The 22557-nt window shown below is 35.6% G+C and overlaps 1 protein-coding gene across 1 annotated transcript in view; it reads right to left on the bottom strand.

Moving 5' to 3' along the window:
* The window catches only part of ROCK1 (Rho-associated, coiled-coil containing protein kinase 1), a 159249-nt gene that overhangs the window by 80289 nt on the left and 56403 nt on the right, over positions 1-22557 (bottom strand). Inside the window, exons 5-10 of the mRNA XM_011996345.1 lie at positions 21313-21488; positions 20150-20234; positions 18774-18918; positions 18300-18438; positions 15673-15764; positions 3327-3486 (exon numbers count right to left, since the gene is read on the bottom strand). Coding sequence (XP_011851735.1) covers positions 3327-3486; positions 15673-15764; positions 18300-18438; positions 18774-18918; positions 20150-20234; positions 21313-21488 — 797 coding nt within the window. The remainder of the gene's footprint in view (positions 1-3326; positions 3487-15672; positions 15765-18299; positions 18439-18773; positions 18919-20149; positions 20235-21312; positions 21489-22557) is intronic.

Raw genomic sequence — 22557 nt, forward strand, 5'->3', positions numbered from 1 at the left:
AGGCCGAGGCGGGCAGATCACAAGGTCAGGAGATCGAGACCATCCTGGCTAACACGGTGAAACCCCGTCTCTACTGAAACTACAAAAAAAAAAAAAAAAAAAAATTAGCTGGGCTTGGTGGTGGGTGCCTGTAGTCCCAGCCACTCGGGAGGCTGAGGCAGGAGAATGGTGTGAACCCGGAAGGTGGAGCTTGCAGTGAGCTGAGATCACGCCACTGCACTCCAGCCTGGAAGACAGCAAGACTCCGTCTTGTCGGGGGGGATAAAAAAAAAACCAGTAATAATTTCTACTTTTAAGAAACTTAAAAATTAATTTGGGCCATAAAACATGAATACAAAGAAAAACTAGAGAACATAATCGAGTGCATGATAATGTAGGACAAATAGTAAAATAAATGTTTATGTAACTCAAGGTTACCATTATACAGAGAAACTTAAAGTTATTAACTGCTGGACTCTATACAGAAAATACAAAAACATTGGAGGTTGTTTATATCAACAACTTGAGTGTTTCAGAAACCAAATCAAAGAATAATTGATAAGAATACAAAAAGGTAAAGAATGCTTCAGCAGGCTGGGCATGGTGGGTCAGGCCTGTAATCCCAGCACTTTGGGAGGCCAAGGCAGGCAGATCACCTGAGGTCAGGAGTTCGAGACCAGCCTGACCAACGTGGAGAAACCCCGTCTCTACTAAAAATGCAAAATTAGCCGGGAGTGGTGGTGCATGCCTGTAATCCCAGCTACTCGGGAGGCCGAGGCAGGAGAATGGCTTGACCCCAGGAAACGGAGGTTGCAGTAAGCCAAGATTGCATCATTGCACTCCAACCTGGGCAACAAGAGCAAAACTCTGTCTCAAAAAAAAAAAAAAAAAAAAGAATGCTTCAGCAAAAATCACCCTGAAGCTCTTCTGTATATGTATGTTAATTGAAAATAGTTAAAATACTATACTCATGGAGTATTAGGGAGGAAAAAAAGGTAAGTGCCAGCTATCTCACTGATGATGCAACAAAAAGTATTAAGTACTATCTTACAGTGAATTACTGTAGAGGTTTCAAAAAGCCAGACTAAATTGTCTTTCTGATTTCTTAGCTTAACCCGAATGGCTCTAATACTAAAATGACAAGACTCTTCACTTTAAAATAAGATTAGTTATAAAGACCTCAAATGTAATAATTTACTCCAAGCAAATCCGTTATCTGATACCATTCCAAAGGAGTATAATTTGATTAGAAGTACATATTTTTGAGGTAATTAAAAGCAGATTTAACCCACCCAGTAAGTGTTATCATATAGTTCAATGCATTATATTGGTATAGCACTTTGTTTAGATTTCTCCTTCCTTCCCTTTTTTTTTTTTTTTTTTTTTTGAGACAGTCTCACTCCATTGCCCAGGCTGGAATGCAGTGGCATGATCTTGGCTCACTGCAACCTCCGTCCCCCAGGTTCAAGCAATTCTCCTGCCTCAGTCTCCCAAGTAGCTGGGATTACTGGCATGTGCCACCACGCCTGGCTAATTTTTGTATTTTTAGTAGAGACGGTGTTTCACCATGTTGGCCAGGCTAGTCACGAACTCTTGACCTCAAGTGACCCGCCCAACTCGGCCTCCCAAACTGCTGGGATTATAGGCATGAGCCACCGTGCCTGACCGAGATTTCTACTATGTCGTTCTTATCAACCTACGATGTACAATTTATCCATTTCTCACCAAATGTGAGCCTCTCAAGAGAAGGTACTGTATCTTATTCATCCTTCTCCATGCAATTTGGTGCTTAGTATATACCTGACAAATAATAAGTTATCAAAGATATCTGTGGAATGAACAAATGCTCAGCACATTAAAATAATGTTAAATGTTTAACTTAAATCTCAAGTACATTACAGTAAAGCTAACATGAACTCATACCAATGATAATAATAGTTACACTGAGTGCTTACACCATGCAAAGCACTCTTCTAAATGCTGTACTGTGTTTTAATTTACTTAAACCTTACCGTTGGGAGCAAGCCCCCCAAAAACTGGCCATAAACAAAATCTCTGCAGCACTATAACATGTTCTTAATGGCCCTAACGCCCAAGCTGGAAGGTTGTGGGTTTACAGGAATGAGGGCAAGGAACACCTGGCCCGCCCAGGGCGGAAAACCGCTTAAAGGCATTCTTAAGCCACAAACAATTAGCATGAGAGAACTGTGTCTTAAGGGTGTGTTCCTGCTGCAGTTAACTAGCCCAACCTATTCATTTAATTCCGCCCATCCCTTGTTTCCCATAAGGGATACTTTTAGTTAATTTAATATCTATAGAAACAATGCTAATGACTGGTTTGCTGTTAATAAATATGTGGGTAAATCTCTGTTCGGGGCTGTCAGCTCTGAAGGCTGTGAGACCCCAGATTCCCCACTTCACACCTCTATATTTGTGGGTGTGTGTCTTTAATTCCTCTAGCACCGCTGGTCTTGGCACTTTACAACAATCCTGTGAGGTAAGTAGGCAAGTAGTATTATTGTTATTATCATCATCCCTATTTTTGAGGAAATGGAGGCATAAAAGGCCAAAGTTATTTGTCCAAGGTCACAGTGGAGACAATACTACATGTTATAACACATGGTAAATTAAATGGGTTTGGGGAGGAATTACTTAATTTTTGAAGAGCTAAAAATTGATAGCATCAATATGGTGATGACAATGCTAGAAAAGTCTACATGCTGGCCAGGCACGGTGGGTCATGCCTGTAATCGCAGCACTTTGGGAGGCCAATGCGGGCAGATCATGAGGTCAAGAGTTCAAGACCAGCCTGGCCAACATGGTGAAACCCCATCTCTACTAAAAATACAAAAATTAGCTGGGTGTGGTGGTGAGCACCTGTAATCTCAGCTACTCAGGAGGCTGAGGCAGGAGAATTGCTTGGACCCAGGAGGTGGAGGTTGCAGTGAGCCAAGATTGTGCCACTGCACTCCAGCTTGGGTGACAGAGCAAGACTCCATCTCCAAAAAAAAAAAAAAAAAAAAGTCTACATGTTGTTTCAAAATGTATTATAAACCATAAGTCTACAGATCAAAATATCAGTATTTATAGCATCCTTTGACCTATTAATTGTTGTAACTTGAGGATATATAGTATATCATTTAGCAAAAAAATTTTGAAAAACAATGTCCTAAACATGGATGAGTCCAAATAAATTAAATATGAAATACTGGAGATATCATGCATCAATGAAAAATTGCATAAGGTATATCTTTATATACCATTAAATCTACTTTAAAAATGAATTTTAGACATTTCTAAGAACAAAATCGGCACTTACTCCTACAATCACTGTTTAGCATACTTACCTACGATTGCTATAATATGTAAATCCTACAAAAGGTAGTTGATTGCCAACAAAAGCTTTAGGAATAGGGAATGTTTCTTCCTCTCCTTTATCTTCTTCCAAGTCATCAAAATTACTAGTATCAATGTCACTACTTAAATCAGGTACAACTGGTGCTACAGCTAAAAACAGAAACAAAATTAGTTGCTCATTTCAAACTTAAAATACAAGTAAAGTGAAGCAGATTCCATACCAACTACTGATGGTTTCTCTCTTATAAAAGCTTGCAAACTACAAATTCTACCTGGCTTGAATCCTATTATACTAAGCTTTACCAGGATTAAAAATCAACTGATAATTGATCATTATGTAATTCTATGAAACAATTATCTTCAAAGTCACCTATAATTATCTATACTTTGGGTTTAACTTGACTATTACAAATCAAGCATTATTAAGGTTTGTTTTAGAATGTACCAAGGTATAAAATACACAAAAGCATTCAGGACTACAGAAAAAACTTTTTAGAAACTAAAGCATAACAAACCGTACTCGAAAAAATTGTTTATCTTTAAATATAGTATTTTTTGGTTAATCTGCTTTATAGTAAACTAGAAATTAAGGTTACTTCTTAGCTTCCTGGACATAATAATTTGGTACTGAAATATTTTTACTCACTCAGAATCCAGATGATCAATACTCCTCCCTCCCACCCCAGTATCTCCATAAGATTAAGTCACAGGAGCAACGGATTTGGAATTGTATTTTCAGACTAGCTACCTCTAGAATCAAGTGATTAAGATTAATGCAGTGAGGTATTTATGATATCATTGTTAATAAAAAAAGGGCAGTAATACAAAAAACAGACATGACATCTTCAAGAATTATAAATTTGATATGGACCAAGTCTTACATATACTTAATATAAAACCATATGTGACAATGTTTAAATATTCATAATATAGGAGAAAATACCATATAAAACTAATACTACTAACATCTACTTCTGGGGCTTGAATGTTAGAAGAGGTATATCTAAAAATAAATTCTAAGAAAATAAAAGTTTAAGAAAATTTATTTTTAGCTTAAAGATACTGTAGTATAATAAAACATCCCCGAATTATGATCATCAAAATACTAAAAAATTATTTTAGGTGCAACAACCTCATGTTCTTTTAGGGAAAAGGAATCAATTTTCTTTTCAATCATCTGGGTATTTCAGGCAAGAAATACCTCTTGTTGTGCCATCTGAGACACAGTAAATTAATATTTAGGGAACAAAACAACACATTTAGCCGAATGAAGCCATAGTACTAACTAACAGTAACACAAGAGTGAGATTAGAGCTTTTCCACCATTCCACTTTCCTGAATGGCCAACAGAACTGTCTGATTAGACAAGGCTAGCTTTCTAATATTTGTAAAATGAGGGGAAAACACAAATGGTTGCCGCCCTTGGGAAATACATAAGTTAAGTATGGTCTTAGCATAAATTTTATGTTAAAAGAGTGATCTCAATCAGAGACACTTTCGCCTGCTGGAGGGCATTCAGCAATGTCTGGGTACATATTCTGGTTCTGATTAACGGAAAAAAAGTGTTACTGGCACCTAATGAGTACAGTCATGGGATGCCACTAAACATCCTTAAGTTTAGGATAATCCTCACAAAAAGAATTATTTGTCAACTGCTAAGGCTCAGAAAACCTGCTTTAAAATTATATCAGAAAGAGAGAAGCAGAATAAGTGCACTGCATTTTCTCTTGCTGTTTCTGATGGACCTACTCTTTTTATAAATGACACTATTTCACAGTAGTTCTAAAATGACAAATTCTCACCTGTTTAAATTCTGAGACACAAGTGGAGAAAATATTGGAAGAGTTATAAAAGTAATTATTTCTGCTTCTAAATTAAGATGCTTAGGCTTTACATAATGCCATATAATCACTTCAGAACTAATAAGAATAAAGATAACTTTACGGAATAAACATCAGTATATATTTGTTTAAAAATCTGCCTTCATTAAATAACTGTTAATTTAGAAATCATGTTCCATAAAAAAGAATCCAGCAGATGTTGTCAAAAATGGCAGAGTAGGGAACTCAAAGAAATCATACCTCCACTGAAGCAAATGCTGAGTTGACAAAAACTACCAGAGCAACTTTCTGAGAACTCTGGAACCTAATAAAAAACTAGTAACAAGCAGGGAGTGTTTAATGAAGAAAGAGGCTACAAAAATTTGGCATTTAAGGAAATCTCTGTCACTGGCTGAGATAATGAAATGGAGATTTCAGTGAATACAATGACAATGAATACAGACTTTGCAAAAATAGTTTGGAAAAGTCACTATCATAGCCCACAACAAGCAACAACAGCAAGCCCTGGGTAAAAGAGGAAGAATCTGATTTCCAGAGTTACAACACTGTAATATCCAAAATGTCCCTCTTAGAAGGATACAGCTGCTTTAAAACAATGTCCAGTTTACAACAAAAAATTACAAAGCATGTAAAGAAGCAAGAAAGTATAGGCCATTCACAGGGAATATAGAAAATGACAGACACCACCACTGAGGAAACCAAGACATTAGATTTACTCAACAAAACCTTAAACTCTTTTAAATGTGTTCAAAAAGCAAACGAACACTATAGACAAAGTACCCGGAAGACGATGTCTTAACAAAGAAAAAATATCATGAAAGAGATCGAAAATAAAACCAAATAGAAAGTCTAGCACTGAGAAGTACAATAGCTGAAGTTAAAATTTCTCTAGAAAGCTTCAACAGCAGATCTGAATAGGCAGAGGAAAAAAATCAGTGAACTTGAAGATAGGACAAATGAAATGATCAAGTGTGAGGAACAGAAAGAAAAAGAATGAAAAAGTGAACAGAGACTAAGGAAACTGTGGCATCAAACCAGACCAACACACAGATTACGGGAATTCCAGAAGGAGAGAAAGGGGCAAAAAGACTAATTGAAGAGATAATGGCCAAATCTTTCCAAATCTGGTAAAATATATAAATCTACACATCCAAGAAGCTGAATGCCAACTATGAAAAACTCCAAAAACTCCACATGAAGACATATCATAATCACACGCCATAATCAAACTGTCTTAACTCAAAGCCACATGAAGAAGAAAAAGGAGTATCAGTAAAGGTAACTATTTAGATAAATGTAAACAGAAGCAGGTTTTTGAAAGCTACTCAAACTAAACTGGTATCAATTCAACCTAGATTGTTATCAATTTAGAATGTTAACTGTAACTCCATTTAATTAATAAGAAAATGACTAAAAAATATACAGAAAAGGAAAAGAAGGAATCAAAATAGCATACTAGGGTAAAAAACTAAGCACAAAAGAAAGCAATAATGTATTATCTGAGGAATAAAAAGGAAATATATGACATAGAAAACAGGAAGATGACAGAAGTCTTTTCTTATCAGTATTCACTTTACATTTAAATAGATTAAACTCACCAATTAAAAAGCTGAGATGAGTAGAATGCAATAAAAAATGATTCAACTGTATCTGTCTATAGAGACTCGCCTAAGAACCACAGACATAGGTTAAAAGGTTACTTGACCTTCATCCACAGGTTAAAAGTAATGGAGGGAAAAAGATATTCCATGCAAAAGGGAGCTGAAGTGGCTACATTAACAGGAGACAAAACAGACTTTAAATAAAAAACTGTCAAAAGAGGCAAAAAAGGACACTGCATATTAATTGATAAAAGGCTCAATCCATTAAGAAAATATAATGACTATAAAAATGTATGCATCTAACACAGACCCAAAATGTAAGAAGCAAAAATAGACATGAATGCAGGAAAAAACCATTCTAAAATAATAGTCTGACATAGTTTCATAGCTTGTCCCCACAAATGTCATGTTGAAAAGTAATCCCCAATGTTGGGGGGCGGGGGCTGGTGGGATGTGACTGGATCACAGAAGAGGATTTCTCAAGAATGGTTTAGCACCATCCCCTTGGTGTTGTCCTCAAGACAGTGAATGAGTTATTGCCAGATCTGGTTGTTTAAAAACGTGTGTGTCATCGTCCCTCTCACCCTCTTTCTTGCTCCTGGCTCTTACCATGTGATGGGCCTGTTCCCACTTTGACTTCTGCAATGAGTAAAAGCTCCCTGAGGCCTCTCCAGAAGCTGAGCAGATGCCAGCAACATGCTTGTACAGCCTGCAGAACCATGAGCCAATTAAAACTCTTTTCTTTATAAATTACCAGTCTCAACAATGGATAGAACATATAAATAGAAGATCAATAAGAAAATAGAAGATATTAACAACTTCACAAACCAACTAGATGTAACAGGCGTGTACAGAACACTCAACAACAGCAGAATACACATTTTTCTCAAGTGTATATGGAACACTTTCCAAGACAGATTATAAGCTGGCCCAAAAAACAAGTCTTAAAAAGTTTTAAAACACTGAAATCATACAAAGTATCTTCTTTAACCACAAGGGAATGAACCAAGAAGTCAATAATATAGGAAGAAAACTGAAAGTTTCACAAATATATGGAAATTAAACAAAACACTCTTAAATCACCAGTGACTGAAAGAAATAATCACAGGAAGACTAAATACTTTGAAACAAATGAAAATGGGAAGACTAAATACGTTGAGACAAATGAAAATGAAAACAACATACCAAAATGTATGGGAGTCAATGAAAGCAGTGCTCCAGTGGAAATTATACCCATAAATGTCTATTATACTAAAAACCAATGATCTCAAGCCAATAACCCAACTTGACACTACAAGGAACTATAAAAAGAAAAGCAAATTAAACCAAGAGCCAGCAAAAGGAAAGAAAGAATACAGATTGGAGTGCGTAGAAATAAAACTGAGAATAGAAAATCAATAATGCAAATTAACAAAACTAAAAATCGGTTCTTTATAAAATCAGCAAAATTGACAATCCTTCTACTGAACTAAGAGGGGAAAAAAAAAAACCCAGAAGACACAAACAACTAAAATAAAAAATGAAAGTAGGGGCATAACTACCAACCACATAGAAGTAAAAAGAAAATACAATGCATAATCGTACAGTGACTTTTTTTTTCTTTACTTTTGGAGACAGAGTCTTGCTCTGTCACCCAGGCTGGAGTGTAGTGGTGCAACCTCAGCTCACTGTAACCCGTGCTTCCCGGGTTCAAGTGATTCTCTGCCTCAGTCTCTGGAGTAGCTGGGACTACAGGAGTGCATGCCTGGCTAGTTCTTTTTTTTTTTTTTTTTTTTTTGTATTTTTTGTAGAGATGAGGTTTTGCCATGTTGGCCAGGCTGATCTCGAACTCCTGGCCTCAAGCGATCCACCTACCTCGGCCTCCCAAATTGTCGGGATTACAGGGGTTAGCCACTACACCCCGCCTACAGTGACAAATTAGATAACTTAGATGAAATAGAGACATTCCTAGAAAACACAGACTGCCAAAATTTATTTTAAAAGAAATAAAGAATCATAATAGGGCCATAGTGGCTCATGCCTTTAACCCCAGCACTTTGGAAGGCCAAGGGAGGGTGGCTTGAGACCAGGAGTTTGAAACCAGTCTGGGCAACATAGCAAGACACCATCTCTACAGAAAATAAAAAGAAAATTAGCCAGGTGTGGTGACACATGACTGTGTTCCTAGCTACTCAGGAGGCTGAGGCAGGAGGATCCCTTGAGTCTGAGAGTTCAACAATACAGTGAGCTAAGATCATGGCACCGCATTCCAGCCTGGGCAACAGAGCAAGACCTTGATTCTATTAAAAAAATAAAACAAAATGAAGGAAAAAAAACCCATATGATCATTTCAGTTGTCATACAAAAAGCATTTGACAAACACAACACCCTTTCATGATTGAAAAAACTTGGCCAACAAGGAATAGAGAGGAACTTCCTCAATATGATAAAGGACATTAATGAAAATCCCACAGCTAACATTATACTCAGTGGTAAAAGACTAAAAGCTTCCCCCATGACCAGAAACAGACAAGGTGTCCACTTTTACCACTGCTATTCAACACTTTATTGGAAGCTCTAGTCTGAGTAATTAGGCAAGAATGATAAATAAAAGGCATATAAATTGGAAAGGAAGAAGTAAAACTCTCTCTCTTCTCAGGTGACATGATCCTATCACAGAAAATCCTAAAGAAGCTACAAAATAATACATTAGAGGTAATAATCAAATTCAACAAAATTGCAGGTTACAAGATCAGAAATAAAAGTTCTACTTCTTTTTTTTTGAGATGGAGTCTTGCTCTGTTGCCCAGGCTGGAGTGCAGTGGCCGGATCTCAGCTCACTGCAAGCTCCGCCTCCCGGGTTTACGCCATTCTCCTGCCTCAGCTTCCCGTGTAGCTGGGACTACAGGCACCCGCCACCTCGCCCGGCTAGTTTTTTGTATTTTTTAGTAGAGATGGGGTTTCACTGTGTTAGCCAGGATGATCTCGATCTCCTGACCTCGTGTTCCGCCCGTCTCGGCCTCCCAAAGTGCTGGGATTACAGGCGTGAGCCACCACGCCCGGTCTAAAAGTTCTACTTCTATATGCTAGCAATAAACAATATGAAAAGAAAATTAAGGGAACAATTCCATTTAAAATAACATCAAAGGCCAGGCGTGGTGGCTCACGTCTGTAATCCCAACACTTTGGGAGGCGGAGGCAGGAGGTTCAGGAGGTCAGGAGATTGAGACCATTCTGGCTAACATGGTGAAACCCCATCCCTACTAAAAAAATACATTAAAAAATTAGCCAGGTTTGGTGGTGGGCACCTACATGTAGTCCCAGCTACTCGGGAGGCTGAGGCAGGAGAATGGCATGAACCCCAGAGGCGGAGCTTGCAGTGAACCTAGATTGAGCCACTGTACTCCAGCCTGGGCGACAGAGCGAGACTCGTCTCAAAAAAAAAAAAAACATCAAAAAGAAACACCTAGGAAAAAATTTAACCAAGAAGATGTAAGGCTTATGCACCAAAAACTTAAAAACATTGCTGAAATTAAAGAAGGCTTACATAAAAGGGGAGACATCCTGTGTTCATGGACTCGAAAAGTTACTATTGTTAAGATGGTAATACTACCCAAAGTAATTTAAAGATTCAATGCAATATCCATTGAAATCCCAATGTCCTTTTTGGCAAAGATGTAAAAACCCATTCTAAAATTCATATGAAATCCCACGAGATCCCAAATAGTCAAAACAATTTTGAAAATGAACGAAGTTGAAAGACTCACATTTCCTGATTTCAAAACTTACTACAAAGCTACCATAATCATACAGTGTGGTACCAACATAAAGACAAACATATACAGACCAATGGAATACAACAAAAACCCCACAAATAAACCCTCATGTATATGGCCTAATGATTGACACAAGGGGCCAACAACTTTCAATGCAGGGAAAGGACAGTCCTTTCAATACACAGTGTTGGGAAAACTGGATACCCACATACAAATATATTAAATTGGACCCTTACTATACACTATATAAAAAGTAATTCACAACAGGTCAAAGACTTAAACATACTGGCTGAAACTATAAAATTCACAGAAAGCACAGGTAAGACATTTCATGACACACTGGATTTGGCAATGATTTCTTAAATACAAAGCCAAAAATACAAGCAACAAAAGAAGAAATAAACCGGATTTCATCAAAATTTAAAATTTTGTGCTTGAAAGCACTATTAACAGAGTGTAGAGAATAGAAAATATCTGCAAACCATATATCTGATAAGAGATTAATATCCAAAATTTAAAAAGAACTCCTATAACTCAACAACAACAACAAAAACAAACCACCAAATTTTAAAATGGGCAAAGAACTTGAATAGAAATCTCTCAAGAGAAGATATACGAATGGCCAATAAGCACATGACAAGATGTTTACCATTCCTGGTCATTAGAGAAACGCAAATCAAAACCACAATAAGATACCACTTCACATCCATTAGGATGACTACTATTAAACAAAACAAAACAAAACAGAAAAGAACAAATGTTGGAGATGTGGAGAAACTGGACCCATGTGCACTGCTGTTGCGAATGTGAAATGGTGCAAACGTTGGGGTTACTATTATGGCGTCTCCTCAAAAAAATTAAACATATGGCTGAACGTGGTGGCTCACGTCTGCAATCCCAGCACTTTGGTACACTGTTGCTGGGAATGTGAAATGGTGCAAACATTGTGAATTTTATGGAATTTCCTCAAAACATTAAACATACGGCTGAGCATGGTGGCTCAGGCCTACAATCTCTGCACTTTGGGAAGCTGACGCAGGAGGATCTCTTGAGCCCTGGAGTTTGAGACTAGCTTAGTCAACACAGCAAGGCTGTCTCTACAAAACTAACTAATTAATTAGCATATGACTTAGCCATTCCACTTACAGGTATATACCCAAATTAATGGAAAACAGGGATATTACAGAAATATCCATATATATAACATCAATATGGATATAAAATATAATATGGAATAATATATAATAATAATACAATATGGAAAGCAGGTATTTGTACTCTACTGTTTGTTATTCACAATAGCTAAAACAGAGAGCAATCTTAAGTGTCTATTAACGGATAAATGGATAAACAAAATGTAGTATATCCACACAATGGAATATTATGATACATGCTATGACATGAATGAACCTTGAAGACACTGTGCTAGGTGAAATAAACCAGTCACAAAAAGACAAATATTATAGTAATCTATTTAAATGAAACACCCTGAGTAGTCTAATTCAGAGATAGAACAGTGATTACTGAGAGTTGAGGGGAGAGGGAAATGGAAAGTTACTGTTTAACTAAAAGAGTTTAGTATAGGATGATGAAAAAGTTCTGGACACAGCAGTGGTAATGTTTTAAGACAATGTGAATGTATTTAATGCCACTGACTTGTATAGTTAAAAACGCCCAACATGGGGAATTTTATCTTACGCATACTTTATCACAATATAAAGAGATAATTTATTTTTTAAAAATCCATTATAATGTTCAGAAAGTCTAAACTCCTAAGTAAAAGAGCCCCGAAACTTGGTAGGCCTTAAGTTCTTTATTCACAAAGCCCACACTGATAATCTCTCCTGTAAGAATGTAAAATTCAAACAGAGAGGGTACTAGTCTTGATTAACCCACAGAACCTAGAATAATATATATGTGTGTATACAATGAGTTTTGAGCCAGCAGAAGTATTACCACTGTTAGCATCTTGTGTGTTGCCCACAAGCTATAGGTGGATTAAGTAACGCCAATATCTTATTTCAAATGAGATAATAATATATGGCAAAGTGTGTTGTAAGTTACCACATATTTAATGTAGTACTATTAATTTTTCTAAAAAATTAATAAAAATTAATTCCAGCCTGCATTCAGGCTGGAATGCAGTAGCATGATCAAAGCTAATTGCAGCCTTGAACTCCTGGGCTCAAGTGATTCTCTTACCTCAGCCTCCCGACTAGTTGAAACGTAGGTGCGTGCCATCACACCTGGCTAATTTTTAAATTTTTTTGTAGACATAGGGTCTCGCAACATTACCCAGGCTGTCTCAAACTCCTGGCCTCAAGAGGTCCTCCCACTTTGGCCTCCCAAAGTGCTGAGATGACAAGCATGAGCCCCTGTATAATACTGTATAACATTGTAGACCACTGTAGAATAGAGCCGCCTGGACCTATTCATTATTAATCATTATTAATAACATGTTAAATATGTGGTAACTTGCAAAATCCTTTGCCATTTATTATTTCATTTGAAATTAATACTACGTTAAATACTAACAGTATTATTAATAATGTAGGCTAAATATGTAGTAAATGTTATTTTCTTTTTCCCAAAATTTAACTGCCAACAATCGTCAATTCCTTCCATTTTTGATCTATGTAATACTGAACAGGTAAAGATCTTTAGATCGTACATGGTATTTCAAAGATCAAAGGCTTTGGAGTCAAGACACTTAGATCTGAATTTTGACATTGTTTGCTTGCAGTTATGACCTGTAGTAAATAATTTACGTCTTTTCATTTCTTATGTCTTTCTCCTATCTTTAATCTTACTCATGTCACTCCTTCAATTTTATCTCAAATGAGTGGAAAAATAGTGTTACAATCTTAATACTTTGTGCCTCTGAATTAAGGGTGAACAATCTCAGGAAGCTCAAGGAAATTCTGCCAAAAATCAAGCTATTTTGTGTCCTGCTCCTACACCACCAAAGAACACAAGGTGAAGATTAATTGCCATTGCAATGTGGAGACATGTAAAGTGGTAAAAATACCAAAAAAAACACTATTATTTGTATTAGAAAGCAATTTTGCCAAAGAAAATGGAAAGTCAAAAAATTAAAAGGAATTGTAACTGTTACATAATTTTTAAAAATTTAGCAGGTCAAAGAGGTCAGTTCAGAATAAAAGAATTCTTGGTATTTTAGGGGTGGGAAGTAAAGAAGGGGTAGGAAGATGGGAAGGGAAGCAAAGAACAATAAGTTCTACAGACTTCAATTTTTCTTTGTTTTTTCCAATAACCACAAAACAGGACCTCTTAGAATTAGGAAGAACTACCAAAATGCTATTAAGTATGCCAAATCTAACTACACTAAAATAAAACCACAGACAATGCAGATCTTAAGCAGTTTTATGAAGGAGGTACAGCAATATCATAAAATGCTACTGATCTGGACTCCCTAATTCCATAAGACTATGAACTCCAGAAGAGAGAAAGAAAACTTTTGTTGGTTTCATCACTGCTGTTTTCCCACTGCCTGAAACTGAACAGTGCTCAATATATAACAAGTGTTCAAAAAATAATTGTTGACTAAATTACCTCCTCTTTGAAGTGATCAGTTTTTCAATACACAAAAGGAAAAATATCTTTATCACTTTTGAGGGTGATTTATTGTGTGGTTATTCTATAATTATTTATGCATTGCTTAACTTTGAAAAAGAATTTAAAGCAATACAAAAGATTATTTTGTATTTTCTTCAGTCCCCTTCAAAGTTTTATTCAGATTTATAATAATATTTGCACATCTTCAGCCTTCTTAAACTTTACTAAGAAGATAACCTGAATAAAAACACAAAAAGTGTTTCAATGTAACCATTTCTCACTCCCTGATCATCTCTTTGTCATGTAACAATTTCACTTGCAGCATGAAGATAATAATTATGTCACATTTAATTCTGAAGAGGAAGAAGTTCCTTATTTCCTAGAATATAATTGTTAATAAAATTCTCCTCAAGTCAAGCTGCTCTTACAGCTTCTCAAACAGCTGGTCATTCAATGATGTTCCTTGTGTAATTTCTTAATTTCCAGAGAATTTATTTTCCCTTTCTCCTCCTTAGACAATTTTATAGCTCAGCACAATGTAAGTACTATGTTATAGTACCTGAAGGCAATACAACTGTTCTTTTAAAATATTTTATAACTAGAATGCTTCACTAATATTAGCAAACCTACATGATTTATTTCATCAGAATTAACAAGATTTCCTTCTCTCTGGAAAGTACTATCCTTCACTGTCTCAACTAGATAGTCCTTAAGACAACTAATGTGTAACTTTCTAAAACTAGGTAGCTGAGTTCGTTTCCATTGTTGCTGTTCACTGCTATTCTTATGGCAGCAAGTTAGGGACTGAGATACATTATCTTTTCTCTGATAAATGAACAGGGAAAAAAATCCTAAGATGTCAGCAGGGGAAAGATGGAATTCTTTACCTCCCAGATCCACAAAGATGATGAGAGCCTTTGATGCCATGATAATTTTGATTCAGCTATGTTGCAGAGAGTTTTCTGTGAATCATCTTATAATTTTAACTTTTTTAAAAAATAAGAAAGTGTTCTAAACTGACTGAAAATTAGCTTCTTGAAATACAATACGTGTTTGTTTCTGAATTGCAAGTTGCAAAAGCCTGAGGGAATCAAGTATATCACAATAGCCTATAAACTCATAAATAAAATTAAATTGAATTCTGGCATTACTTAATAATAGAACCTTCTTATATTTTGGGTTTTAACAAAAACAAGAGAATAACTTGTCTTCTCACAAAAACATATATTTTAATCTCATTACCTACTACTTATTGACCACCTCCATAAGAAGATAACTAATGCCTAAAGAGCAATTCAACAAAGATCAAACGTAAAATTATGACTGGTAAGTCTAAATCCATTACATTTATATTTCATCTGGGTATCCTGCATGGGACATAAGAGGAGTAACAATATAATCTTCCCAATATTATCAAATTAATAGGTTAGGACAATTCCCACATAGTATTTGGGGCTTCTGATTTTCATCAGACACACAAAAATATTTAGCAATGTAGTTCCAACAAATTATCACAACTACTTTCAAATATTCACTGAAATATGCAAGAAAAAAATAACTTACTATCTCGGAGTGTTTCCCAAGCCCACTGGTCATTTTTGAAGAAGAGATGTCGTTTGATTTCTTCTACACCATTTCGTCCTAATCTCACTTCCCTGAATAAAGACAGAAGGAGAAAAGTAATTAATCATTTGAGATCTTATTATAACCTGTACAGGTTTATTTGTGGGCAGAATATTAAATCTGTGCAGGACAAGGTACAGTTCTAAGGTGAAATTATATTGTCAGCATAATTTCAGCCCAAATAGAAAATATGTTAAAGATAGAGAACATTAAAGAACTTTTTAAAAAGAAAACTGAAGAAAGGCCAGACGCGGTGGCTCACACCTATAATCCCAGCACTTCGGGAAGTCCAGGTGGAGTGGATCACCTGAGGTCAGGAGTTCGAGACCAGCCTGGCCAACACAGTGAAACCCCATCTCTACTAAAAATATAAAACTGGCCGGGTGTGGTGGAACACGCCTGTAGTCCCAGCTACTTGGGAGGCTGAGACAGGAGAATCGCTTGAACGCAGGAGGCAGAGGCTACAGTGAGCTGAGATCGCACCACTGCACTACAGCCTCCGTGAGACAGAGTGAGACTCCGCCTCAAAAAAAGAAAAGAAAACTAAAGAATAACTACAAAAAACACCCATGACTTTTCTACTGACAACAAAAAATCCAGATTGATCACCACCTTACTTCATTAGTAAAATGAATAAAGCACCATGCATTTTCTTGACAGCTGTTTGTGCGTGTATGTTTATTTTTTTCTTACAGTGGTAAAGTTATGCTTTTTTTCCCCCAACCAAAACTTTACTTAGGCAGTAATACCAGATGCTACCAAAAACCTCCAGAAACACATTTTAAATTTTGAATTTCCAATTTATAATCTATTAATTACTTCTGACCATTCAAAAGTCAGTGACTACTAATTCTTGATACTGCCACAAAATTCAGAGCTTTCACTGGACAAGTTACTGACACCAGCCTCTTTCCTGGTGAGCAAAAAGGTTTTAAAAACGTGATTTTAGCTGAATTGGAAAAAGAAAGTCAGCACCTTTTTTTCCCTAGTAGAGTGCTTATAAATAAATTCTAAGTTTCTGCATAAGCTAAAAGATAAGTTGGCTTAGATATGTGACAATTTTTCCAAGAAGCTTTCACGAACTCTCAAACTGGATTAAAAAACCTCTCCATGGTTCTCTGGCACATGGTACTTACCTCATGGTAATTAGTTGTCTGTACTATAAATGTCTGATTTGCTCATCTAATTCCCCCAAAGGACTATGAGATATTTGAGAGAAGTGGCTCTGTATCTTCCTCACTACTATATCCCTAGCACCTAATAAACAGCATAGTACAATTCTTTATATTCAAATGTAAAAGTTATCCAGGCACAGTGGCTCACACCTGTAATCCCAGCACTTTGGGAGGCCAAGGCAGGTAGATCATGAGGTCAGGAGTTCAAGACCAGCCTGGCCAACATAGTGAAACCCTCTCTACTGAAAATACAAAAATTAGCCAGGCGTGGTGGCAGGCACCTGTAGTCCCAGCTCCTCAGGAGGTTGAGGCAGGAGAACCGCTTGAACCCGGGAGGTGGAGGTTGCAGTGAGCCAAGATCGCGCCACTGCACTCCAGCCTGGGCGACAGAGCGAGACTCTGCCTCAATGAATCAATCAATCAGTATCAATGTAAAAATTAGCCAGGCATGGGTGGCTCACGCCTATAATCCCAGCATTTTGGGAGGCTGAAGTGGGAGGATCACTTGAGCCCAGGAGTTTGAAACCAGCCTGGGCAACGAGCAAAACCCTGCCTCTGTTTAAAAAAAAAAGTAAACATTTGAAAAACCATACTTCAAGCTCTAAAGGACATAATGAAGGCAAGTTAAAGCAAATATCAACTTGAAACATATTTAAAAGTACTAGGTCTCTCTAATATTTAACAATTTACAATCACAAACATTAAGTATAATCTTACTAATACATCTGGTTCACTTTCAAATTTCAAAAGTAAACCTCAAAGGTATACATAATATGTCATTTTTCTTTAAAAAACGCAGACAAGTATCATTAAAATGCTTGTTGAATCTACAAGATGGAACACCAACTATTATGTCTAGAAGAAAAAAGGTAGTATACTTTTAAAAATGGCTTTATACTATTGACTCTTTCAACAACCATATACCATACATCATCAAATCTAAAATGGTTTAAAGTATAAGGTGTATCACCATTTTTATACCACTAGGAAAAAGAATGCTCCCAACTCACACCATTGACTGTGAGATGTTCTCTAATTTCAGAGATGTTATGTTAAAAAAATTTTTTAGATTCAATAAAATACGCTGTAATTTTTATAATTAACCAAGTTAAAAACTGAACAATAAAAGAAAAAGTCATCTAATTTAGCCATCAGCCAAGACTATATTATCATCACAATTTCTTCGGTATGATAAGTGAGCTGAGATCCACAAAAGACATCTAGACTATCATAAAATTATCTCAGGTTTCACTGTCATTAACAGTTTTGAGAATGGTAGCATATAAAAATTCTAACAATTTACACGTAGAAACTCAGATATGGACCTTAAAAACGGAGCAGAAGATGAGAAGTCCTCAGAATTAATACATGCTCAATTTTAAAATTATTTACCTGTCAGTAAGGAAGGCACAAATAAGGTTTTTTGCTTCTTTTGATATGTCATTATCATCAGGAAAGGTAAGTGAATTTTTATGGTTCATAATTTTACTGTAAGTTCCAACCAAAGAATCTGCATAAAAAGGTGTATCACCTGAAAAATTAATAAAGAAAACAAAAGCAAAATGAAATACATTTGGAAAAAGTCAGTTTCAAAGGAAGAGTCAAAGTTAACCCATTTTAAAAGATTATTAGGTATGTATTAAACTAAAAACATACTCCTAATATATAAAAAGAACACATCATAAAGTTGCTCTAAGCCTCTAAATACTTTTAAAAACACATACAAAGCGGGTTTGGATCATGTTTATTACCCACAAACAAAATCAAGATTGCTGAAGAAAATAAATATTATATTAGAAAGAGCCAAGTGGCGAGTTTTGAGATGAACAACTATAATAGAGAGACATAAAATCTTCCTTTACTCACCTACAAGCATTTCATATAAAAATACCCCAACCGACCACCAGTCACATTCTCTTCCATAATAACCATCACCACCTTGGGATTTTAATACTTCAGGGGAAATATAATCAGGTGTTCCAACTGCTGTATCACATCGTACCATGCCTTCCTAAAAACAGCAGCAGGTCAAATTTTGAATTAGGATATAAAGTCTCAATTATTTAAAATGACTTTCTTATTAATATAACCTATGGGACTCCAAATCTTTGAGCTATACAATATCATATATTAAAACTTAATGGAAACCTGACAAAAATTAACACAGCTTAATCATATATATACATACTATATACACACCATATACATATATACCATAAAATGTATGTGTATACACGTGTATGCATATACACACACACTATACGTGTATTCATATACACACACCAGTGATTATTTTGTAATAATGCTCACTAGAAAGACATACTGCCACCATTTATTATTCTCCGAGTTGTGCCAATATCATGATATCATCTTAACTGCTGAGAATAAGTACACAGGCCAGTGCAAACACATTGGGGAGTTCATAGAATAGGGCATTTTACAACATATTGGTATACACGCTGACTTCCTTATTTCTTACTAAAGTAGCTATTTAACTATGTTTGAAACTACAAAAGAAACATACAAAAGTTGACTGTATAAATATAAAATGGGGGCGCATATGTATGGGAAAAGGGCATAATAGTGTAAAGCACATTGAATATCTATTTCATGTGAATTTTAACTGCCCTCCCCCACCAAACCTGAGAGACTTGTTAGTTGTTACCTATATTTGCTGGTATTAATGAAACAGAATTATAACTAAATCCTCACACAAAAGTTCTCATGCAGTGTTTCCTTCACTGTTTATATGAAGTGAAGGAATAACATACCCAGCTGAATGAGCTGTGTATATGTTTTATTTATTATATAGTGAGGATAGGTATCTTTTAAGACTCACTCCTAAAATAAGCAGTAAAATTTTTTATATGTTAACAGAAGTAAAACACTAAAAAATACACACATCACTGAAATCCAATTTTTATGAAAGTCTAATTTTAACACTGGCGTAAGTATTTAGTGACGTTTAAGCTAATTCCATTCCTAGTTACCAGTAGTGTATATTAGAGTTGTTATGAAGGATTTAGTAAATTTGGCAATCCACATTTACCCTAAATAGAGAGGAAAAAATAAATCACTAACAAGTTACTAATACCACATTGAAACCATGGTATCTAGTTCAACAAATAAGGTCATATCAATTCTGGACAAGTCCAGCAATGGTTAGTAAATTCTTAAACCATTTTCTAAAGAAGCATCTATCTTGAATTAGTAAAAACTAAATTAAAATCTAGTTAATTAACCTTATTCATCTTCATACAAGTACCAAAATCTGCTAACTTCAAATGTCCAGATTTATCCAGCAGCATGTTATCAGGCTTCACATCTCTGCGGGAGGGAAAAAATAGTACAGTATTTTCTGAAACAGATTAGACACTGTAAAAATGATATGAGGCAGTTATTTTAGGTCAAGCATCCTCAATCTAGGTAAGGCCATCTTGGATCTGTATGTGTTCTCTAACCACATCTATAAATTAAATTTCATCAAGGAAACTTCTTTATATGTTAATGCCTCAGAAGAAAACATATATATTTCTTTTTAAACAGAGTTTGATTCTTTCAGAGGGAAAATCAAATCATTTAAGAGAGACTGACCATCAAAAATACAACACTCAGACATAAAAGGTGATTGAAACATATGAGATAGATAAGTACATAAAAAACCCCAGGGCAGGGTCTAAGTTGCTTTCATTTTTGATCCCTGACATGTAGGCACAGCAACTGCACACAGGATTCCAGCAGTGTTTGTACAACAAATGAAACTATTCGTCTATGAATAAATATGATGTATTCACTGATTAAAAGCAAGTTAAATTACATATTTAAAAAATTAACATCAAAGTGTTTAACTCCTGGCACATACCTTAGAAAACTAGTTTACAATTTTTACTTTTCAGAATATCATTTAAAGGCTATATGATCAGATTAAGGGATATTAAAGAATACATTTATACCAACATTAAACTGAAATGCTAAATTTATAAACTTCAAAGTCTGGAGTTCTTTTTTCCCCCTTCCTGAGATGGAATCTCATTCTGTCACCCAGTCTGAAGTGCAGTGACTAGATCTCAGCTCACTGAAACCTCTGCACTCAGGCTCAAGCGATCCTCCCACCTTAGCCACCCAAGGAGCTGGGACCACAGGTGCATGCCACCTGTTGTTGAGATGGGTTTCACCATGTTGCCCGGGCTGGTGTCAAACTCCTGAGCTCAAGAGATCTACCTGTCTCAGCCTCCCAAAGTGCTGGGATTACAGGCATGAGTCAGCGCCTGGCCAAAGTCTTGAGTTCTGAAATGTCATTCATGTCATACAGAAGAATGGGTGAATTGAGAGTAGGAAATGTTAAAGTTATTTTTTAGCTATTTCCTTCAACAAATGAGAAAATTTAAAGCTCTTTTATCTTTACCTGTGAATAAAACCCATGGAATGGATTGCATCCAATGCAAGAACTACTTCTGCAGTATAGAATCGTGCCCATTTTTCAGGCACATCATAGTTGCTCATTAAGTTTACAAGATCTCCACCAGGCATGTATTCCATCACCATGTAGAGATAACGATCATCTTGGAATGCATAAAAAAGCTACACAGACAAAAAAACACACAAAACATATTTATTAATGTTAAACAAAATTGTTTCACTTAAAAAGTGGCAAAAATACTAACAAAAGATTTAAGTAAAATTAATCAAATTACAGAAGTTGCAAGTCTAGTTAAAAAAAAAAGACAAACATAAATGCCACAAAGACCCCTGTATATGCAAAAGGACTATAACCTGATTATTCAGAAGAGTTACATGGAGATAGTCTTCCTTCATAACTTTCTATACTATTTGAATTTCCTTTACTGAGAATTTTTTTAAACTGTAATATTTTCAGTAAATATACAAATCTCCTAGGCAAAGAAATACTGTACTTCTTATTTGTGCATCAGTGAGGTCTACTATTAAATTTATATCAATATCACAATGCTCAAGAAGTCTTTGATAAATTTGGCTTAGTTTCAGCTGTTTCTTATTAGCTGTGTGACTAGTAATTTGCTTAACCTACCCGAGTCTCTGCGACTATAAGATCTTCTAAAACACTGTAACGACTGTACTTTAACTTTTATACCTGCTGCTTAGTCAAGTATCCAGATGCCTGGCAGTTAGTAATTGCTTAATAAAGACTTAATGAACCAAATCATAAATTAATCCATGAAGTAACAGTGCACCTAACAGATTAACTGTCTTTCAGGGTTGAGGGTTGTTAAAAAAGATGACTGAATACAGAAAGCACTTAGTGCAATAGATGCTCAACAAATGACAACAGTCAGGAGGAGGAGTAGTAACAACACAAAAGTAGGAGAAAGGCAGCCGCTAGGGCTAAAATAGTAACAGTAAAATCCACTAATGTGAAATTAGTGAGGATATCAGGCATAAATATAGTATGTGACTGGGGATCAAATAAAAAGGTCAAATTTACAAAATAACATTTTAAGTAAATATAAGAAGTTCAGAATTAAACTAAAAAAAAAAGTAAGCCCCAGAGAAGATGATCTCTAATTTACCCAGATGTTTGTCTTAAAATCTGCTTAATGTTTCATTTTTTTCAACAGTGTTTAGTAATTTTAGTTATAGATTCAGTTATTTTGTTTTGATTTTTAATTTTTTT

Source organism: Mandrillus leucophaeus, unplaced genomic scaffold (assembly GCF_000951045.1).
Source record: "Mandrillus leucophaeus isolate KB7577 unplaced genomic scaffold, Mleu.le_1.0 Scaffold51, whole genome shotgun sequence".
NCBI classification, from domain to species: Eukaryota; Metazoa; Chordata; class Mammalia; order Primates; family Cercopithecidae; genus Mandrillus; species Mandrillus leucophaeus.